Source organism: Eulemur rufifrons, chromosome 8 (genome assembly GCF_041146395.1).
Source record: "Eulemur rufifrons isolate Redbay chromosome 8, OSU_ERuf_1, whole genome shotgun sequence".
Taxonomy (NCBI): domain Eukaryota; kingdom Metazoa; phylum Chordata; class Mammalia; order Primates; family Lemuridae; genus Eulemur; species Eulemur rufifrons.
The window spans coordinates 7,465,725-7,489,806 of NC_090990.1; the positions used below are offsets into that span (position 1 = coordinate 7,465,725).

At 38.7% G+C, this 24,082-nt stretch overlaps 1 protein-coding gene across 1 annotated transcript in view; it reads left to right on the forward strand.

Moving 5' to 3' along the window:
- Positions 1–24,082, forward strand: part of VPS13D (vacuolar protein sorting 13 homolog D) — a 248,113-nt gene that overhangs the window by 97,193 nt on the left and 126,838 nt on the right. Inside the window, exons 42-52 of the mRNA XM_069479363.1 lie at positions 176–328; positions 2,232–2,367; positions 3,518–3,565; positions 5,873–6,023; positions 6,213–6,423; positions 11,860–12,107; positions 14,564–14,755; positions 15,066–15,192; positions 17,032–17,174; positions 20,967–21,097; positions 21,312–21,487. Of these exons, the coding sequence (XP_069335464.1) occupies positions 176–328; positions 2,232–2,367; positions 3,518–3,565; positions 5,873–6,023; positions 6,213–6,423; positions 11,860–12,107; positions 14,564–14,755; positions 15,066–15,192; positions 17,032–17,174; positions 20,967–21,097; positions 21,312–21,487 (1,716 nt within the window). The remainder of the gene's footprint in view (positions 1–175; positions 329–2,231; positions 2,368–3,517; positions 3,566–5,872; positions 6,024–6,212; positions 6,424–11,859; positions 12,108–14,563; positions 14,756–15,065; positions 15,193–17,031; positions 17,175–20,966; positions 21,098–21,311; positions 21,488–24,082) is intronic.

Sequence of the window (24,082 nt, forward strand, 5' to 3'; positions counted from 1 at the left end):
TGAGCATGAAGATGACTATAGTTGCTGACCTTCTAGTTCATCCTTTGGAGCCCAGTTATGCACCTTATTGCTGGGAGTCAAGATCCAGGAGGGTTCTGCTGCTCAGCCCAGAGCTCTTGTGAGAGGGAGCTGGGGAGAATGAGGGGCAAGCTGGTATCTTCTGATTTGGTTCCAGGGCTGCACTGTCTCACAGTGGGAGTCCAGGAGTAGTTCCAGAAGGGAATGGCACATTTCTTGATGATGCGCACAATGTCAGCGAATGGCGAGAAGTCCTCACAGGTGAAGAGATTCCCTTTGAATTTGAAGCAAGAGGAAAGTTAAGACACAGGTAAAGTATGGCTTATTCTTTTCCTTAAAAAGTGGATATTGATGATTGTAGTGTTTTGCCTTTTCATTTTCTTTATTGATCATTTTAATATTTTACTTTTAAAAGATATTTTGAAAATCAGTGTTTCCTTATATAATACAAAGTGTAGGCAGTCTTGTTATCTTGGAAATACATGTCTTCCGTTAATCATCCATTTATTTGACATGCGAGGTGATAACCTGTGTGTTTCACATAATTTGGTCGAAGCACAGACAGAGCATAACACTCAGGTTTATTGTATCTTGACCTGGTTTTCATGATGCAGCACTGCCGTGGTATTCTTTTCTCAAAGCATGTTGATTTCAATGTTAATGTGAATGTGTGCCACATAGCTCATTCATTCGTTCGTTCATTCATTCATTTTTACAGAGCCCAAGTCATAGAAGCCTATCACGTAGCACTTTTAGGAAGTGGATAGTTTTAGGAAGGAGAGCCAATAGTGATAAGATAGAAATTCTAAGAAGAATAAGAGTAACTCATCAAGGGAGACCGCTAGCTGATGCATTCCTACAGTAGCCAACCAAAAGAATAAATGGAATAAATGTGAAAAAAGGTTGTATCTGGTTGCTGAGAGATCATAAAGTGTTATATTATTTACAAACATTTTTAAATGGAAGGGCTGTTCAGTAGATATCAATCGGTTAAGACGTAGTCTTTGAATTGGTTCAGATTTAGTATTTGAGCCTCATACTTGTTTTCGAACTGAGCTGAAGTTGAAGAGATTGGTGTCAGCTTTCTGTAGTCATGTGCTCTTCATGGTGCTCTGAGTCTTTGTGTGCAAACCCACTCCCAAGGCAAGTACCTCTTCCTTTTGCATAGCTTTGTACCCACACACATTATTCCGAAGAGACAAGAGTTCTGAATGTGTGGGTTTCCAGGGGTCTTAGAAGAAAAAAAATTTTTTTAAAAAATCACCATGCAGGGCACATATATCTGGAAGCTACTTGATAGTTTCCAGGGATGAGTGGTGAGCATTTTCCTGTTCCTCTACATAATTCTTGGAGAAGCTAACTATAGAACTGTTAGCAGTATTTCTTAATGGGCATAGCCTCTGTTGTATCAGAAAGGGTTTGACCTCTTTGTCATTTCTGTTTTTGTTTCTGTGTTTCGTAACCCATTTCAAGTCCCACTATTCTGCTTGAATTCATCAAAATATAATGCTTTTTCTGGCTTCCCCCCGTTTGGCACTTTGTACCCCACTCTGTGCCTCCCTCCTCCCTTCCTGTCAGCCTCAAATCCAGTTCTCCATTTCACTTCTGGCTTGAATTAGGCAAAATCTAAAATAGAATTAAATGTGCAATTTCCTCCCGTTCCTCCTGTTCTGCCCACTGCCTTCTGCTCCAATTTCAACCGAACACTTCAGCCCTGAAACTCCGAGGGCTCTGTCTCGCATACCCTGTCTGTAGTTATGTAGGGTTAAAGCCAAACAACTGAATGTGGTTCTGAGAGCAGTAGGATATTCAACAAAGGAATCAAAAAGAAGAAATTTTTAATGCAAGAGTATGGTTATTGGGTTAAATGGCTAGTATATTTTTACCACCCCATTGACGTCATTGTTTTCTAAAGGTTGGGGTGGAGTTGGTGGGGGGAAGACCTGGGCTCATGTACAAGGTTTGCCTGGTTTGTACAATCCAGGGTAAATGCCACTCTTGCTCAAGTTTTATAGATTTTGCAATTTGTGTCGTAAGTGTAAAACTCAGTTAAACTGTGCTCTTGATTTCCCTTGTATTAGGTAATCCCCCAAAGATTTAGCCAACTGGGTTTTTACATCATTATGTAGTAAATCAGATTTGAGTCTTTGCTTCTACTTTTCTTCCCTTCTTGAGATTGTGCTTAATATCTTTTTCTGTCTTCTACCTGACAGACACACCCATGACCTCCGGATTCATCAACTGCAAGTGAGAGTAAATGGCTGGGAACAAGTGAGCCCAGTGTCTGTGGACAAAGTTGGGACCTTTTTTCGATACGCAGCACCAGATAAAAATTCATCTTCCTCTACGGTGTGTGGCTGCAGAACGGGTGTTTCATGGCGGAGTTGTGCCAGGGCCACACCCCCGTAACGCCAGTCAGTCGGATGGTTAAGCCTGTGATAGTCTTGCTCTAGCGTAGTTTTCTTACTCTTTATTTGCCCTGATTCTAAGAAGAAGACTTAAGGTCATATTGGGTCTGTCATAGGCGTTGGTAATCAACATGTGGATAAGCCAGGCAACGATTAATTTCAGTAGAAAAACAAGATGTAAAATTGGCAGTAACATGTTACCTCACTGGCTCAGATCCTCTTCATGCTTGGCTGGCCTGACTGGCAGTTTGCTGGTTTGCCAAACATAAGTCTTGGTTTTATTTCACATGTTGTTATGCTTTCTTTATACACTGTCTTTACATTTCTTACAATGCTGCTCCTTGATCCTTTTCGCTCTGTCTCCAAATCCTTCTCTGTGGCACAAAGAAATGTCTACCGTTGTTTCTTTTCTGATCACACATGCTCACATGCACCCTTGCCCTAATTTTATACCATCCTGTAGTCCTCGGGGTTGGAGGATCTGTCCAGGGAATGACGCAGGTCGCAGGCCTGGCTCGTGTGCGGGTGGACGCTGGCCTCCTGGCCGATGCAGCTGTCGTGACGCTCTTGCCCACACTCGTTCATACCTCACAGGATAATTGCTCTCACTTGTGCGTAGCTGGTGGTGAGGTGGAAAGTACAAATTTGCAGAGAAATATTGCAGCTTTCCTCATGCTTGCTTGCCTCATGAAAAATATTCTTGGAGAGCACTGTTCCACAAGTGTTCGTTTTCACTGTTCTCTGGTGCCCCATGTTTCTTAGGGAGAAAAAAACAAAAAAACTTATTTTTCTTTGAAGATTACTTTTTTGCCTAAGTTCATGTCTGATAATGAAAGGACTAAATTTGCCCATAGATACCTTTCCATGGTATTGAAGTGTTCTGAATGGAGAAATTTGGTATACATTGAATGGTTGTAAAATAAATATTGTTTTCCCCATATCTTTCAAGAAAAGATGTTTTATCTTCATAGGAGACCATACTTTACCTGAAAGTATTTGAAACACCATCCTTTCAAGCAGATTATATTGTTATTGAATTTAATGGTGCCTACTATCTGTGCTGACTCTCTGACTTTTGGAATCTTTCTTAGATTGGCAGCCCAGGCAGCAGGACAAATATTATCCATCCTCAGGTTTATGTGAGTATGATTTTCCTGTTGCCATTGTGTTTACTGAGTATATGCACTGCGCCTGAACCATACCTAGATGTGTATTTCTTGATGGCCAGGGGACTCAATGACATATATGTGATTGGAATTTATCTCTGCCCTTTTATTTTGTTTTATTTTATTTTATTTATTTATTTTTTGAGACAGAGTCTCACTCTGTTGCCTGGGCTAGAGTGCTGTGGCGTCAGCGTAGCTCACAGCAACCTCAAACTCCTAGGCTCAAGCAGTCCTCCTGCCTCAGCCTCCTGAGTAGCTGGGACTACAGGCGTGGGCCACCATGCCCGGCTAATTTTTTCTATATATTTTTAATTGTCCGGTTAATTTCTTTCTATTTTTTAGTAGAGACGGGGTCTAACTCTTGCTTAGGCTGGTCTTGAACTCCTGAGCTCAAACGATCCACCCACCTCGGCCTCCCAGAGTGGTAGGATTATAGGCGTGAGCCACCGTGCCCAGCCTCTCTGCCCTTTTATATTAATGATCACCTTCCTTTTCAAAAAACTTGCAGTAAGATGTTTTTACCTAAGTTGGTGTGTGAGACTGAGTAGTACAGGGAAGAAGAAAAGACAAATGTTTTGGTTCAAGCTGTGTTTTTCTTTCTAAGTTAAAATAGAAATTAACCCTGGTATGGCCATATGTATTTCATAGGTTTGGGTCTAAACATCATGAAAGTAAACAAGAAGGAAAAATAGTAAAATTTTTTTTTCCTTTTTGGCTTTTGAAACACCATTACAAGATGACATTAAAAATCTTTTCAGGCTTTTGCTTATAATTTCTTCTCCCTGAGGATCTTAAGTTTTGAAATATAAAATTTCAGGTAGATTTGGAGGCAGCAATATCAAAATTTTAAACAGTTGTTGTGGGCTTTGAATAGTGGGGCCTTGCAGGGCTGGGTCAGTGGAAGCTTGAGCTTTGATGATGATTTATGCCCAGAATTGTGTCCTTCTGAGAACACTGCAGAAAATTATAGTTTGCCTTTCCATTTAGACTTCCTGGAAGTCTTGGTTCAAAACATGGAGCTCTTCACTTTATTGTTTATTAGGTTGATTTTCATATACTGTTTGTCTTAATAAAAAAGTTGGCGGAATGAAAAGCTTGAATGTGATGCCATTTGTTTCTCCAGTAAAAAAAACATTGTTAATATGTTCTGGACACTCACTCTAAGAGTAATACTTTTAGAAACTTTCTCTTTGGTATACCTAAAGTGGGATTTTGTGCTTTTAAGAAAATTTCCTGTCACATGGTATTAACACAAAATGTCTGTTGAATGTGTGAATGAACATATGGAAAAATAACATAATGGCTGTAACCCAAAACCAGAAATAAATAATTTCTCTCAGTTATGTTGAGTTTCTGAAATTTGGTGTCCTGTTTATAAAAGAGTGAATTTTGAACAGAACCTAGAGGGTTTTTGAAGAAAGAAAAATTTGTTTTTAAAGTTCTTTGAAATACAAATGTTGGCTTTTCTATAGGCATGCAGGCCAATGAATAGTATATGGGCCTAAATAGTAAATTTTATGACATTTAAAAATATTATTATTTATTCCTGAGACAGGCACACTGATACAGACAATTCTTCCTTATACACTCTCTGGATTTTACAAAGACGAGTGTCAATCTCAAAAGGCTTTCTTCTGTTTTTCTGTGTATTTTTGGGTAGCACCCAACCCATTGTTAGTGTCCAAGGAATGCTTTCTCAATTTAATATTAATCTCTGAGGAAAATAACATAGAAGGGAAGTCATTTAATGTTTTGCAAAGTCCTGCCTCATTGTTTGTAATTTTAGTCGCTTGGATGATCTTTATTTTATTCCCCTCCGGTAGAGTTGAAAACAAGTCGTCTTCACAGTTTCCATGTAAGGGCTGATGTGTGGGAACCCAGGGGAGTATGAATGAAGGGTAACTTCCAGCGGATTGTTTCTTACCACGTTGCAGGAAGTTTAGAAAATTGGGTAGTTTATTACCACAGTCTTAGGCGAACATTCTTTATATTGTGTCTAGAGGCTTAAGACTGATTTTTCCTGGTGACACTCCGTGTGATACCACATATGACTAGATAATCTATTTTTGTTGAAATTTTTTAGAATTAGCTGTTTTTAATAATATTTATTTATAGGATATTCATTCCTTTTAAAGCAGAATGGTTTTAGGGTCTAATGACTGATTTCACTGAAGAGTTATAGCAATAAGATGTTTTTGATTTAGACATTCTGGTTGATATTGTTGTATCCTGCGTGTTTTTTCAGAAGCACACTATTTTATTTCTATTTCTCTTTCCCAGTTCTCTTCACTCCCACCTGTCCGGGTGGTCTTTGCGGTGACTATGGAAGGCAGTGCTCGGAAAGTAATCACTGTCCGATCAGCCCTCATTGTGAGGAACAGACTTGAGACACCAATGGAACTAAGACTGGACAGCCCATCAGCTCCAGACAGTATGTTTTGGTTGTCTAGAATGTAGTAAAAGCTTGGTAAATATTTGTTGACTGTTGTCCGCTCTCTGTTCCCCTAGTAGTATCTTCTCCAGCAGTCAGTGTACAGTGCTCTTCCTTTTGTCCTGAGACAGTCAATCTTTGGGGTGTAGGATCATTGCCTGAAAGTGCTGACACTTATTTCTATGGCAGAACCAGTGGTGCTTCCTGCTGTCATGCCAGGGGATTCGTTTGCTGTGCCTTTACACCTCACTTCTTGGCGGCTACAGGCCCGGCCTAAAGGATTGGGTGTATTTTTCTGTAAGGTTCCTATTCATTGGACCAATGTAGTGAAGACTACAGAGGTTAGTAGCAGCAAACGAGAGTGCCACTCTATGGACACGGAAAAAAGCCGATTCTTCAGGTATGTAGTATTGCTACTATGGCATGTCACTTTTTTTTTTTTTTTCTTCTTTTCAGGGTGACGTGACTCTATTACCATTCTTTCTCTAAAGATCCATAGTGATTTGGTTGTGCTTATTAAAAACCCTACAATTCTTGGCCAGGTGCGGTGGCTCATGCCTGTAATCCCAGCCCTCTGGGAGGCTGAGGCGGGAGGATTGCCTGAGGTCAGGAGTTTGAGACCTGTCTGAGTAAGAGCAAGACCCTGTCTCTCCTAAAAAATAGAACAAATTAGCCAGGCTTGGTGGCCTGCATCTGTAGTCCCAGCTACTCAGGAGGCTGAGGCAGGAGGATTGCTTGAGCCCAGGAGTTTGAGGTTACAGTGAGCTGTGATGACCCCACTGCACTCCAGCTGGGGTGACAAAGTGAGACTCTGTCTAAAAAATAAAACAAAACAAAACCCTATAATTCTTATTCGTGAAGTTAGAGTTCATGAGAACTCAAGACTTAACCCTTGGTGGGAGCCAGAGAGGTTTGGTTATCATTTAATATTTGTGGGAAAAACAACCGACAAACACACTACTCACATGTACAAGATGAGAAACTTGTGTGTGTACGTCAGCATAAAGTGAGGACATACAGGGAGAGGAAAAGAAAACCCCAAAAAACAACTTGTTCCCATTCCTAAATTGGGAAGTAAAATTCTGGGGTTGGAAGTTTTTTGAGTGAGATTTTAGAAGGTTTGTACGCCTAATGCTGACTTCCTTGAGGACTTTGACAAAATTGCCCAAGCATTTAAACTCCTGTTTTCTCCTTCTGAAGAATATAGGAATATGTTACTAGATTCCATGCTGGAAAAAATACTGTTATTAGTTTGCTATTATTAGACCCTAATAAACCTAGACTTTAAACTTGGGTAGAGATTGTTAGCTTTAGTTTCCTTTATAGTTAAGACAGGCATTCATTTAGTTTAAAATTAGGGAAGAGATACAAGAATAGTGTAAAGAATTCCACTATACCCTTTACTCAGTTTTGCCAGTGATTAACAGACTAGAGGGAGAAATAGATAAATTGCTGTAGCTGGTAATTTTAACACTTCCCTTCAGTAATTTATAGAAAAAAAAATCAATAAAGATATAAAAGATTTGAACAATGCTATCAGTCAGCTTGTTCCAGTCGACACTTATAGAATGCTTTACCCAACAACTCCAGATTGTACATTCTTTTCAAGTATGTGTAGAACATTCATCAAGAGAGACCATCTATTGGATCATAAAACAAAGATCAATACATATTAAAGAATTGAAACGGTATAGAATATATTTCCTGATCACAATAGAACCAAACTAAAAATAACAACAATAAGATGTCTAATAAATCCCCAAATATTTAGAAATTAAACAATATATTTCTAAGTAACCCATGGGTCAAAGAAGAAATCGCAAAGGAAATTAGAAAATATTTTGAATTGAACAATAATAAAGAGCAGACATGTTAAAATATGGGGGATATAGCAAAAGCAGTTCTTAGGGGAGAAATTATAGTTTTTAATCCTCATATTAGAAAATGAGGAAGACATAAAATCACTGATGTAATCTTCGACCTTAAGCTAGAAAAACAAGAGTGAATTAAACACAAAGAAATAGAAAAAGAAGACAATAAAAATAAGGGCGGAAATCAGTGAATTAGAAACAAATACAAAATCAGCAATCTCAAAACTGGCTTATTAAAAAGATTCATAAATTGGATAAACCTCTAGCAAGACTGATCAAGGAGAAAAGAGGGATAATACAAATTACCAACATGAGGAATGAAAAAAGGAGACATTATTACAGATCCTAAAGACATTAAAAGGATGAAAAGGAGATAACAATTTTATGCCAATCAATTCCACACTTAAATGACACTATTCTTGAAAAAGACAAATTATGAAAACTGATAAGAAACAGAAAATCTAATATCTATCAAAGAAATTTAATTTATAGAAAAGTCTTCCCACAAAGAACACTCTAGGCTCATATGACTTTACTGGTGAATTTTACCAGACATTTAAGGAAGAAATAATACCAGTTCTCTGCACAAGATCTATATCAATGCCATAAGAGAAAAAAAAGCTATGAACCAGTGTCCCCCGTGAAGACATGCAGATATCCAGTAAATGGGTTTATCTCAGAAATGTAAGATTAGCTTAACGTTTGAAAATAAGCAAATGTAATTTACCATATTAAGAGGCTAAAAGAGCAAATACATCAGATAATCTTGGCCAATGCAAAAAAATATCAATAGCATTTGCTAGAATTAAACATCCATTCATGATAATGCTTAGTGTCTTAGTCAGCTCAGGCTGCTCTGTAACAAAATACCATAGACTGAGGGGCTTAAGCAATAGACATTTATTTCTTACAGTTCTGGAGGCTGGGAAGTCCATGATTAAGGTGCTTGCCGATTCAGTTCCTGGTCAGGTTCTTCTTCTTCATGACTTGCAGATGGCTGCCTGACATGGCACAGAGAGCTCTGGTCTCTCTTCCTTTTCTTATGAGTACATTAATCCCATTATGGGTGCCCCACCCTCATCACTTCATCTAAATATAATTACCTCCAAAAGGACCCACCTCCAAATACGATTACATTGGGGGTTAAGGCTTCAACGTAGGAATTTTGGGGTGACACAAACATTCAGTCCATAACACTCAGCAAAGTAGGGATAGAAGGGAACTTTTAAAATCCACTAAAGGGCATCTATGATGAACCTACAGCTAACATCATACTTGATGGTGAAACATTAAACTCTTTTCCCTTTACACTTGGGAACCAGGCACTCTACTTAACATGGCAGTAGTAGTCCTAGCCATTGCAATAAGGCTGAATAAATAATAAATAAGATGTCAAAAAAGAGTAAAGATCTCAAAAGATATAAAACTCTTGTTGTTTGCAAATGACACAATTAGGTATGTAGAAAAGGCATGGAATATGTAAGAAAATTGCTAGACCTACTTATGCAAGATTTCAGGATTCAAGATCAACTTGTAAAAATCAGTTGTATTCTTATGCTCTAGCCATGAACAATGGGAAAATGTGATTTTAAAAAACATCATTCACAATAGCATCAAAAACATTAAATCCCCAGGAACCAATCTGAGGACAGATGTATGAGTCTTCTACCCTAGAAAGTTTCTGTAAAACCTTGCTGAGAGAAATTAAAGAGAATCTAAATAAGTAGAAAGATATACCAAGTTCATGGGTTTGAAGACTTGGTATTTTTAGGATTTCCATTCTCAATAAATGGATCTGAAGATATAATACAATCCCTATCAAAATCCATTGGGCTGCTTTAAAGAAATAGACAAGCTATTATAAATTTATATGGCAATACAAGGGATCTAGAATATTTAGTGTCATCTTTAAAAAGAAGAACAGGCTGGGCATGATGGCTCACACCTGTAACCCAGCACTTTGGAAGGCCAAGGTGTGAGAATTGCTTAAGCCCAGAAGTTCAAGACCAGCCTGGGCAACATAGCAAGACTCCATCTCTAAAAAAAAAGAAAAAAAAGAGAAAAGAAAAAGAAGAACAAAGCTAGAAGACTTGTAAAACCTGTTTTCAAGGCTCACTGTATAGTCACAGTTATTGAGACAATATGTAAATGGCATAAAGATAGAAGATAGATCAGTGTGACAAAAAGGGAATCTAGAAATGGACCCACGCATATATGGAGACTTGATTATCAGTCAAGGAGCCAAGTCAATCTAAATGAGGGAAAGGAAAGTCTTAAACAAATATTGCTGAAACAAGTGGATATCCAGATGAAAATGTGATCTTCAACCCCTATCTCACTTCATATGCAAAACTTAATCTGATCATGGACCTAAATGTAAAACTCAGAATCATAAAGTTTCTAGAAACCATAGAAAAATATCTTTATGACTTTGGAGTAGACAATGATTTCCTACACAAGAAGCACTAACCACTAAAGAAAAACTTGAGAAATTGAATTTTGTTAAAATTTTTGATTCATCAGTAGACAACAGTAAGAAAAGGAAGAGACAAACCGCAGAATTGGAAAAATATATACATCTGACAAAGGAATTTTATATAGAATATGTGAAGAACTTCCTACAAATCTACAGTAAAAAGATAAACAACCTAATAAAAATAGGCAAAAGACTTGAACTGTATTGGCCGGGCGCGGTGGCTCACGCCTGTAATCCTAGCACTCTGGGAGGCCGAGGTGGGCGGATCGTTTGAGCTCAGGAGTTCGAGACCAGCCTGAGCAAGAGCGAGACCCCACCTCTACTAAAAATAGAAAGAAATTATATGGACAGCTAAAAATATATATAGAAAAAATTAGCCGGGCATGGTGGCGCATGCCTGTAGTCCCAGCTACTCGGGAGGCTGAGACAGGAGGATCGCTTGAGCTCAGGAGTTTGAGGTTGCTGTGAGCTAGGCTGACGCCACGGCACTCACTCTAGCCTGGGCAACAGAGTGAGACTCTGTCTCAAAAAAAAAAAAAAAAAAAAAAAAAAAGACTTGAACTGACAGTTTACAGAAGAGAATATACAAATGGCCAACAGACAAATGAAAAGATGCTTAGCATCATTAATCATTAGGGAAATGCAGATCTGAACCACAGTGAAGAATATTTTGCTTTCACTAGAATGGCTAAAACAAGAAGGACTGACAACACCAAAAGTTGACAAAGATGTGGAGCAATTGGAACTCTTATAAATCGCTAGTGGGAGTGTCAAATGGCACAACCACTTTGGAGAAATTTGTGACAGTTTTTTATAAAAGTTAAGGACCCAACAAGTCTACTCCTAGGTATTAACCTAGGAATAGTAAAGATATACGGCCACAAAAATACTTGTAGAAGAATGTTCATTTAGTCCTAAACTAGAAGCAACCCAATTGGCTGTCAACAGGATAATGAATAAATAAAAAAGGATTCATTCACTAGTACCATGGTGTACTACCAGGCAATGGTAAAAATCAAATATGATGTATACAACAACATGACTGAATCTTGCTGAGAATCCATGTTGAGGAAAAAAGGCCAGGCACAAAGAGTACTATATACTGCATGATTCCATTTCTATGCAGTTCAAGAACAGACACAACTAATCCATAGTGATAAATGTTAGAAAGTGGTTACATTAATGATGGAAGAGAATATCAGTGGAAAAGGGACATGAGGGAACTTTCTGGGGTGAGAGAAATATTCTATAATTTATTTCAGGTGGTGGTTAAAGAAGTGTATATAATTATCAAAATTCACCAAACTGAATATTTAAAATCTATGCATTTCATTGTGTATTATGCCTCCAGATATATTTGGATTGAACATTGCAAATATCTTACTGACTTATCAAATCATTTTAATGTTACTCTTTCTCATACTCAGCTAAGGAGAAAAAAAAATTCTTCATTCAGGCTGATGGTTTTCACACCGTTTTGTCTTCATAGGTTTTGTGTGGCTATAAAGAAAGAGAATTATCCAGATTACATGCCTTCAAACATATTTTCTGACAGTGCAAAACAGATTTTCCGACAGCCTGGGCATACTATATATCTCCTGCCAACTGTGGTAATCTGCAACTTGCTACCCTGTGAGCTTGAATTTTATGTTAAAGGAATGCCAATTAATGGGACACTGAAACCTGGCAAGGAGGCAGCTCTCCATACAGCTGATACATCCCAGAACATTGAGCTAGGTAAGGATGTAGTCAAATAATCATTTGTTGTAATCCTATGAAAATATCAATGAGTATTTTGTGATTATTTCATAAATATCTTGGAGAAATTATGGTACGTATATCTCAATAGGCCAGCTGTCTTAGTCCATGTTGCATTGCTATAAAAGAATACCTGAGGCTGGGTAATTTATAAAGAAAAGAGCTTTCTTTGGCTCATGGTTCTGTAGGCTGTATAAGAAGCATGGTGTCAGCATCTATTTCTGATGAAGGCCTCAGGAAGTTTCCACTCATGGTGGAAGGTAAAGGGGAACTGGCATGTCACATGTCACATGGTGAGAGGGAGGGGAAGTGGGTCGGGGGGAAGTATGAAGGAGATACCAGGCGCGCGCGCGCGCTCTCTCTCTCTCTCTCTCTCTCTCTTTTTTTTTTTAAGAGCTGGGGTCTTGCTCTGTCACCCAGGCTGGAGTGCCGTGGTGGGATCATAGCTCATTACAGCCTTAAACTCCTGAGCTCAAGTAATTCTCCTACCTCAGCCTCCTGAGTAGCTGGGATTACAGACATGTGCCACCATGCTTGGCTAATTAATTTTTTCATTTTTTAAGAGACAGGGTCTTGCTATGTTACCCAGACTGGTCTTGCACTCCTGGCCTCAAGTGATCCTCCTGCTTCAGCCTCCTGAGTAGCTGGGATTACAGGCATGAGCCACCATACCCAGCAGGCTCTTCTAAGTAATCAGTTCTCGTGAGAAATAATGGAGTGAGAACTCATTTTCCAGAGGACAGCACCAAGCCATTCATGAGGGATCTGGCCCCATGACCCAAATACCTCCCATCAGGCCATATCTCCAACATTGGGGATCAGTCGCAACATGATATTTGGAGAGAGCTATATCACCAGCTTAAAGGAATTATGCAGTTTAAAAACAAACAAACCAAAAAAACCCTGTAGCTAATCATGGTAGCATGCATCTGTAGTCCCAGCTACTCAGGAGGCTGAGGTGGGAGGATAGCTTGAGCCCAGGAGTTTGAGGCTATAGTGCGTTATGATAGCACCTGTGAATTGCCACTGTACTCCAGCCTGGGAAACATAGCAAGACCACATCTCTTGAAAAAAAACAAACAAACAAACAAAAAAAAACTTACAGAAAATGATCAAAAGAAAAAAACTGAAAAGCCAGAATATTTATAGAGGAGGCACTCAGTGGAGCCTTTTTTCTTACATTGCTCACTTGAGGTATGTATTATTTTTAGACCATACTTTTTCCTAGCTGTAAAATGAACAAACTCACATGTCTCTTCTTCTTCTCTTTTCCGGGAAGAGATAAACATTTGCTAAGCATACACTGTACTCCAGGCATAAGCCAGACTTTTTCACACAGGCGATCTCATGTAATCCCTGTGGCAACAGTTATCTGCCCCATTGTACTGATGAAGAAATGGAAGTTTGGAATGTTTAATGCATCAAGTAATTTTCAGTTTTAAGGATGAATGAAGTCAAAGTAGAGAGTCATTATCATATTTGCAGCCCTTAAAGAGCAAGGGTGATTATAGGTGACGATACTGTGTGGTATGTTTCATAATAGCTAGAAGAGAGGATTTTCAGTGTTCTCAAAGAAACAATGAATGTGTGAGATTAGGGAAATGCAAAACACCCTGATTTGGTCATTACACAATGTATATATCTATTGAAACATCTTACTGTACCCCATCAACACATACAATTACTATGTGTCAATTAAAAAAAATCTTTAAGTTTAAAAAAAAGCAATGAAGTACTCCTGGAGTTTAAGAAGAAAGTATGTTTCTTTAAAACTGCCATAGACACGTTAAAGTAATAGTAACTTAGATATTTATCTTTTTGCAGTTATGTAATTGCTTTCCCTGTATCATCTCATTTGATCTTTACAACAGTGCTTGGCTCAGGCTGAGACAGGTGGTGCCCCCCTTTATAGACGAGGAACCTGAAACTAACTGAACTTGAGCAATGTGTCCCACAGTGACAAGATTACATTTCAATGACCATATAACCCTTGAGCTTAATTTAGAAAAGAAAAATAGTGCAATTCTATTCATTCTAAAGAAAGTAGGTCTTTAGTGTTTGTTAGTTTTTTAAAATATACTTCTTTAAATATTTGTTGAGCCCCAGTACAAAACAGAAACACCTGTCCCCCCTGCCCCCTTCCATCATAGGATATATCATGATCTCTTAATGATCATAACTGCTACTAATAGCTTTTTGGTATTCGGATTCTTCTACTTGTACAATTTAGACTCCCTAATGTGACTTCTAGGACTTCTGGTTTTCTTATATTTATTCTCACCTCAGCTAGAGGACAATGGCCAATCTAATGAGATATTTACCAGTGAGATATTTAGTTATTGCTCTTTCCAAAAGGAATCCAATTTAGTTTTCTGTGGGCTATTTTAACAAACTAAAGTGAGAACCTAGAAAGTTAATAATTTTATCTTCTTTAGGGGTATCATTGGAGAATTTTCCCCTCTGTAAAGAATTGCTCATTCCACCTGGAACCCAAAACTATATGGTGAGAATGCGACTCTATGACATCAACCGGCGGCAGCTAAACCTCACCATCCGGATTGTGTGCCGAGCAGAAGGATCCTTAAAGATCTTCATTTCTGCTCCATATTGGCTGATTAACAAAACAGGTATGTACAGAGGCCGCCCCAGTAAGCCTTTGGCGTTAGTCATGGGAATTCAGATTTATTTGCTCAGCTCACTAAATGGAGCCAATGCAAATAGATTACTTCAGCAGTCTAAGCTGCTGAAACCTTCCTGCTTCCATAACAAGTGCTTGATCCTGGTCAAAACTGTCCTTTTATTCAATGAACTGAGCCCACTAAATACACTCAATTTTAACTATTTTCACCCTTGATGATTTTTTTTTTATTTACCATTTGCATCTCTCTTGGGTAGGCTGGGTGGGATTGACATAAACCTCTCCCCTCCTTTCTCAAGGGTTACCACTGATCTTCAGACAGGACAATGCAAAGACAGATGCTGCAGGCCAGTTTGAGGAACACGAGCTGGCCCGGAGCCTGAGCCCTCTCTTATTCTGCTATGCTGACAAAGAGCAGCCCAACCTGTGAGTACAGTTATTTATGGGAAGGGGAAATAAGCTCCTAGGGAAGGGAAGAAATTAGCAAAGGCTATAATATATCCATGTAAGTAGAAATATACCATAGATAACAATTCTGACTTGGCAGGGGAATAGAACCATGACCTAATGGGATTCTTGGGGATCTAATTTCTGTGTTATTCGATACCGAAAATAAACCATTTGGTTGGTTTATAATGAAAGCTAGTTTTATTTTACATGTATTGAAGTAGTTCTCTTACTCATAACTCTGCCAGCGAAGAGAAACCTATGTGTTCCCTTTCTCTGCAGTTTCTCTTCCCCTGTAAGCTTTTAGCACAGGCAGAGGAGCTGGCATCAGAGTGGACATAGACTGACCCTTTGGTAAAACCTTCAGCCCCATTAATCCAATCCAGGATTTGTGTAAGGTTTTAAAATTCATCCCTTTTACCCTTGAAATAAAATGTACCATTTTAAAATCTCAAACCACTCATTGCATGTTTAAAAGCCGTGAAAAGCAACAATTGTGAGGACGAGATGACATGTCCTTTTAATGTATGGTAGGAGCATTAATTCTTTTTATTCTTGGTTTTGATGTTCTGCTTTTTATAGGAGTCTTCTCATTCAGAGCCCTAATCCAGAGATGAAGAGGTGTATCTGATAGTACTAGAATACCATGCCCTGTTATCTGTAGAATTACGCCGAAAGCTTAACAGGAAGGCTTCTGGAGTACTGCACTTTAGTGGGTACAGATGCACCTACCAGGGAGAGCTAGAATCTAGATTGGTGTTGTAGTCAAGGAGAGAAGATTGATTAGAGTTGCAGATATTGTAGGAGATACAGCCGGCTACTCGACATGTACCACAAGCCCAGTCTCATTCTTTTCCTGAAAGGATTTGGACAGTTTTAGATCTAGGACTTCACATTTGTCAAACAGTTTGTTTTATCCATGGATTTCGTAGTTCCCAAAGTATTTCCACATAGACTATCTCACTGGATTCTCCCCAACATCCCAGTGGTTTAGGGAGGGCAATTATAAGATGAGAGATAAGACATTGACCAACTGAACAATGCTTTCCTGTTGTAATGGTACCGATCCTTAGAAGCAATGCACCGTTGGCTGCATCTTATGTCCATACTCTTCTCTTGCTTTTTTTTTTTTTTAATGAACCCTTGAAAATACCTGAGTCAGGAAAGGATCAGTTTGACCTGAATCCATGATTTTCAGGGAAGTAATAGAAATGATAGTGTTTCCTCATATGTTATGCTTATAGAATCCTAATGTTTTCTCCTAAAGGATTTAGTCGTAGATGTCAATATATTTCACACACTGTTGGACTGTGGCTACCTCTAAGATAGAGGGTTGTTTTGGATTATTTTTTTTTTGAGAGAAGGTCTCACTCTGTTGCCTTGGCTAGAGTGCAATGGCATCATCATAACTCACATCAGCCTTCAACTCCTGGGCCCAAGTGATCCTCCTGCCTCAGTCTCCTGAGTAGCTGAGACTACAAGCATGCACCACATTCGTTTGGCTGATTTTTTTTTGTAAAGCTGAGGTCTTACTATTGGCAGGTGGATCTTGAACTCCTGGGCTGAAGCATTCCTCCTGCTTTGCCCTCCCAGAGTGCTAGGATTACAGGTGTGAGCCACCATGCTCAGCCTCTAAGGTGGAGTTTTGACCACTGATTAATTTCCCACTGTGCTTGGGAATCACATAAGAGTGAGGAAGAGAGTCAGTATTAGAGATCTAGTTTTGGGTAATAGCTACATTAGTATTTCCTGATTAGAACAAGTAGATAAGACTTTCTTGTGGATGAATATGTACATCTTTGCTTTTCTGCCCCACAGCTGCACGATGAGAATCGGAAGGGGGATTCATCCGGAAGGCATGCCGGGCTGGTGTCAGGGCTTCTCCCTGGATGGTGGTAGTGGTGTCCGAGCTTTGAAAGTCATCCAGCAAGGAAATCGCCCAGGGCTGATCTATAACATTGGTGGGTCACGTTTGGGGCAGGGGGAGAGTAAGAATCGTTGGCCGATAACCTCAGGCTGGGAGGAATAAGCTGGCTGTGCATTTGGTCTAGCTACAAGTGCTGATTTTCTCATTTGGCATTGAGTCAGGTATCTCCTCTCTGAATGCTAGGTTAATATCAACACAGATCTGTTCTCCTGGGGATCTGCGGAGCCACCTAAACACTGCCCTTTTGAGGTCTGTGGCTCTGTTTAATTTCAGACTCACCTGTGTCAGGAAAGTATCAGTTTGGCTTGAATCCTTGTTTTTCAGGGGAATAATAGGAACACTTAGAATGCTTTTCATCTTCCAAGTATTCCCACGGATTCATTAAAATTTGTAAACCCTAAGAGGGTAAGAAGCATTGTTCTTCTTGAAACTGAAGGAGAGAGGTTAAGTGACCTGCCTAGATACAAAGGGGAAGTCTGGGTCAGAAGTAAGATTAGGATTGGGGTCTACGAATTAGAGGCAGAAAATATAATAAAATGTACTTGGTGTTTGTAGTAATTAGAAACACCTCAACTAACTTAGCTTCTGGAGATAGGAAGGGTGGGAAGGGGAGGTGGGGATATTCTACCCACATGCCTTATGGCCACTTGAGAACAGTCAAAAGATTTTCTGAATGGTTAAGATAAATTTGATTTAAATATGCTTCAGGTTTAAAATGTTAGCAGGGCATCCATCCTTCTTTTATTATATAATTTCTAAGGATCTCAAAGAAATGTTTAGTTTTGAGTGTTTCAGCACCGTCTAGAACTGCACTGTCTTGTAGAACTTCTGTGATGATGGAAATGTTCTATTTTGCACTGATACAGGAGCCACTGGCCACATGCGGCTACGGAGCACTTGAGAGCACGTTACTGAGAAATGGGCCACGTATGACTGAGGAGTTGAATTGTATTTAATTTTAATGAATTTAAAGTTAAATAGCCACATATGGCTAGTGGCTCCTGTGTTGGACAGATGTGGTCATGTTGTAGAAGGAAAAACTGGGGTGGCATCATTAACATATTTCCCCTGAATCCCATGGAGAATCGGGGATATGTTTAAATGTTTGAGGATTTGTTAGGAAAAGAATCTTCCAAGTACAGTTTCCTTTTCAGATTTTTAAACATGGATTTGTATTCATTCTCCCTTGACATGCGAGCTGTCACCTTAAAGTTGACATTAAGATTTTTAAAAGAAATAAACTTTGTTTGATCTTCCAGCTGAGGATCGTTTTCTTTACTTTTTCTCACATTTGTTTGCTCCACCCCTTGACTAGGCAAAGGCTGCTTCGTGCTGAGTTTGGCTTTCTGCTGGGGTGCCTTGCCCTTGATATATTTTCCAAAGCAAGCTACCATAGGCTGGCTGGAAGCTGAAGTTGGGACAAATTGGGGGATGGGGTGGGGGAGCTTTTTTCTTTTCAAGCAGCTAGCACTAAGAACCGTAGACTTCTTGTGGAGAGGCAAATTGAGCAGACCAGTCAGATATACATAGTGATTGCCCATATATACTTTTATTCTAGGAGCATTCATTAAAGCTCCTAGTATAGGTTTTTAGGGACAAGACTGATTTGAGTTTTGTTGTTCCAATAAGGGAAAGGATATGGGGGGGGCAGTGGGCTAACATAGGACTTGATAATTCTTAAGGATCATGAGATTTTGCCGTATATTATCAAGGGAATTTGTGAAATCTCTAACTTAAATATTTGAAGAATTGGATAGATAACCAGCTCTCTATCAGGAAAGTTGAAAGCACAGTCCCAAACTGAAAAGCCAGGGACAGCCCTGCTAGTTAGCCTCGTTTGGACTTCCAAAAAGGATTTTGTGCCTTTTGATCTTATCATCTATTGATTTATTAGGTGTTTCCCAAGATGAAAAGGGGAAAAAAAAGTCCCCCCCTTTCCCCCAAATTATCTATAGTGTTCTAGGGTACCCTAGACTCTTTTTGTAATATTGAATTAAATACATCTTTTGTAGGCAGACTTTGTATTAGTTGAGATCAGCTAACTATGATAATGTTGATTTCTGACAACTAAATCTTTTCTGTATATCACGGAAAGAAAAGGGGTAGGTATATTTCTCTATCCCAGTATTACATAACATTTCTTAAATACAGAGTTTCAAGGAAATTTGTTTTTGTGATTTTCTTAGTCTTTCAGGTATTTTCAAGGCTTACATTAAAGGAATACCAGAGTTTTCAAGCCAGTATAAGTGAATAACTACAGAGTTACCAGATTGGAATGTTTATAACTGGGATTGTGTTGGGAAATCTGAGACACCTGGTTGTCATGTCCTATAGTGGAGTCTCTGTTTTTATGGTTCTGTTGTTACTTGGACTGCTGAGTAGGTCCGTGCATGTCCTGTCGCAGTATAAGCAAGCCGCGTGAGGTTGCTGGTTCCAGAGGCAGACTGCGGGGGTCTGAATCCCAGCGATGCCACTTACTAGCCGCATGACCTAGAGCAAACTACTTAGCTTTCCGTGCCTTAGTTTCCACATCTGTGAAATGGAAATAATGAAATATTTAACTCATAAAGTTGTTATAAGGATTCAGTGTAAAGCCTTTGGTAGAGGGCCTGCCATGTATTAAGAGTTCAGTAAATATTATTGTTGTTGATTTTATTATTTCTACTATAAATATTTTTTATCATTTTATAACCAAAGCTCAGCCCAGTGGCTTAGATATAATTGCTGTATTTATAACTGAATGAATGAATGAATAATTCATCCTGCTTAGTTTTATATTTTTAAAAATTTTTATCAGGGCCAGGCGCGGTGGCTCACACCTGTAATCCTAGCACTCTGAGAGGCTAGCACTCGTTTGAGCTCAGGAGTTTGAGACCAGCCTGAGCAAGAGCAAGACCCCGTCTCTACTAAAAATAGAAAGAAATTATATGAACAACTAAAAATATATATATAGAAAAAATTAGCCGGGCATGGTGGCGAACGCCTGTAGTCCCAGCTACCAAGGAGGCTGAGGCAGGAGGATTGCTTGAGCTCAGGAGTTTGAGGTTGCTGTGAGCTAGGCTGACGCCATGGCACTCTAGCCCAGGCAACACAGTGAGACTCAGTCTCAAAAAAAAAAAAAATTTTTTTTTATCAGAGTTTTTAAGGTAATTCAGTGCTGCTTCATTTTTCTTTCTTTATTTGGAACTTTGTTTTTTGCGATTTCCTTCGGACTGTTTTGTTATTTTTTCCCAGCACATAGTAGGTGCTGAAAACAAATTTATTTTATAAATAAATAAATTGTATAATATTTAGCATTATGTTTGAGCTGGATTCTTGGGCAATGGGCTAAAAGACAATACTAGAGAGGAGTCAAGTGAGTTGAGGGCATTATAGAATCCAACTAAGTAATCTGAAATTTCCATTATATCCCATAAAAGTGGCAATGTTCTCTAGAAGGAAATTTTGTGTCCCAAGTATAAACAGAAATTTATCATGTTAAACTGTCTTGGTAGTCAGCTTCGTAAATGGAAACCTAAGGTATGTGTGGCTCAACACCTGTACATTTCAGTTGCTGTTATACTGATATGCACTTTGTGAAGAAACTACGAATTATGAGGACACTGATGTTCTCTCTGAGACTTTGTAAGGTCTGAATAGGAAGAAGGAATAACATTTTGAGTGAATTGCTGCTTTCATTCCATTCCTGGAAGATTCAATATCCTCTCTGGATGATCCAGTAGTTTTTTCAGAGAAACTAAGTAATTTTGAAGGCTGTTTATTTTTGTCAAACCAAGAATTTTTTCTCTTCAGATTAATTCATGAAAATGGTTCTTGCTATTTGTAGGTATTGACGTCAAGAAAGGCCGAGGTCGATACATTGACACCTGTATGGTCATCTTTGCCCCCCGTTACCTGCTAGATAATAAATCATCTCACAAGCTTGCATTTGCACAGAGGGAATTTGCCAGGGGACAGGTAAGCCGTTTGCTTTTGAAGAATGACCAGTGCTTATTTACTAGTACAGTGAGTTTTAATGTCATAGCTTATCCCTATCAAGACTGTAAGTTCTGTGATGTGAATACTCATTCTATGACTTTACCCAAATAGCTTTTGGTAGAGGGTAAGCCTCAGAGTGGTACTCAGTAATCATTTGCTTGTTGACTAAAGCCAGTAATCCTGTGTGTTTTAGGGAACAGCCAATCCTGAAGGTTACATTTCTACCCTTCCTGGTTCCAGTGTGGTGTTCCACTGGCCTCGGAATGACTATGATCAGCTATTGTGTGTCAGACTGATGGATGTTCCCAACTGTATTTGGTCTGGAGGCTTTGAAGTCAACAAGAATAATTCCTTCCATATCAACATGAGGTAAGTTCAAGACTCTAAATATAGATAAAAAGTAGCCTTGTTTGAGGTGTAGTAATATAAATAGTAAACCCACACTGCTCTTTGTAAAATGGGTACATATATTTCTGGCTCAGATGAAGGCCTTAGAACTTACAAAGTCCAGGGAAGCATAAATGACCATTTAGATGGAATGAGCTAAACTGGGTGTTGCCAGTTTTGACCATTGTGTCATTGCTGTGGTCTTAGAGGCTACAAGTCCGAGGAGTAACACTGAGCTCATATCCTGATTACCTGCAACCCTGAAAAGTCTGTCTGCATTTAGATGGTAACACTGATTACAAATGTTTTTGTCTATTCTGGCACGTTTGCACAAACTCTTCTCTCATCTGATGCAGTTCCAGTAAGTCATCTGGCCTTCTGTGCCTAGCCCAGGAATGCTCAGCCCTTGTTAAGGCATATCAACCATATTTAACCTTAACTAGCTTAAGATGACTTAATATTTCTTCCTGCTTTCATCAAGTGCTTTTTTTTTTAATTGTTTAATAATTTTAATATTCTGATAAAACACACATAAAATTTACCATCTTAACCATTTTTAAGTGTATGGCTCATTAACGTAAGTGTGTTCACATTACTGTGCAATCTCCAGAAGTCTTTTCGTCTTTGAAAACTCTGTACCCATTAAACAACTCTCCATTCCCCTTGCCCCCAGCCATTGGCGACTACATTCTACTTTGTGTCCCTATAAATTTGACTGCTCTAGGTACCTCATAGAAGTTGAATCATACAGCATTTGTCTCTTTTGACTGGCTTATTTCACTTAGCATAATGTCCTCAATGTTCATCCGTGTTGTAATATGCCGGAATTTCCCTCCTTTTTAAAGCTGAATAATACTTCATCGTGTATACATACCACTTTTTGTTTATCCATTCATCTATTGATGGACACTTGGGTGGCTTCCATCTTTCGACTATTGTGAATAATGCTACTATGACCATGGGTGTACCAATATCTGTTCAAGACTCTGCTTTCAATATTTTTGGGTATAGACGCAGAAGTGGAATTGTTGGATCCTGTAGTCGTTCTATTTTTAATTTTTTGAGGAACCGCCATACTGTTTCCCATAGTAGTTGCATCATTTTACTTTCCTACCGACAGGGCATAAAAGTTCCAATTTCTCCACAACCTCACCAACATTTGTTATTTTCTGTGTTTTTGATAGTCGCCGTCCTAATGGGTGTGAGGTGGTATCTCTTTGTGGTTTTGATTCACATATCCTTAATGATTAGAGATGTTGAATATGTTTTATGTGCTTGTTGGTCATTTGTATATCTTCATTGGAGAAATATCTATTCAAGTCCTTTGCACATTTTTTAATTAGGTTGTTTGTTTTTTTAGGTTTCCCATTTTTGAATTAGGTTGTTGTTGAGTTGTAGGAATTCTTATTTTGAGATTTTCATAGTTTTAGCTCTTACTTTTAGGTCTCTGATCCATTTTGGGTTCATGTTTGTATATGGTATAAAGTGAACATCCAATGTCATTCTTTGGTGTGTAGATATTTGGTTTTCCCAACTCTGTTTGTTAAAAGACTCTCGTTTCCCAATGACATGGTTTTGGTACCATTGTTGAAAATCATTTGACCCTGTTTGTGAGGGTTTATTTCTGGGCCGTCTAATCTGTGCCATTGGTCTGTTTGTCTTTATGCCAGCACCACACTGTTTTTGATTACAGTACCTTTGTAATAAGCTTTGAAATGAGGAAATGTGAGACCTCCAACTGTATGCTTCTTTTTCAAGATTGTTTTCTCTATTTCTGCAAAAAATGCCATTGGAATGTTGATAAGGAATACATTAAATCTGTAGATTGTGTTTTGTAGTATTGACATATTAATTATGTTTTCCAGTCCATGAACATGGGATGCCTTTTCATTTATTTGTGTCATCTTTAATTTCTTTCATCAAATGTTTTTAAAGCTAAAGAATCTGAAATCAGTGCTGTATGAACACGTTTAGAAGCAAAATTTAATCTTTTACACATTATGGTCAGTTCTCTATTGAAAACACTATTGTAATGGAACAGAAATATGACAATTTAACCATATATGATCTAAAATAGTATTTATATTTGACTTTTAAATGCATTATCTGATTTATTGCTGGGCCCTTCTTAATTATACTTTGCCTTGGCCTTGTTAGTTTGAATTGCATTTGGGTACAGTGGTTTACAGGCTGTCTTCCTGGGAGCTGTTGGGCTTGAAGGAGATGACATTAGGGGCCAAGGGAACCAAGTGCATAGGGCTCCAACAGCCTCATGCCGACTTCAGCCAGAACTTTTGTCTGTTAGTGTGTGTTCTCCGTAAGATTTCACTGGGGTGGCAGGGAGAATGAAGACAGGTGTGGGATTCTGTAGCTAAAACCACCACTGTTTTATATACTGCCTAGGTGGAGGCAGCTCAGATCTGCTGTGTGAGAATAGGAAGTCAATTTGGAATAAACAAAAAAGTTACACATAATTACTACCAAAAGAAGTAAAAGAGGAGGAAGATGATTTGTGTACCTCTTGTTAATCCTTTAAAAATAGTTTTGTGTGCAGTCCTAAACTACTGAGAACAGAAC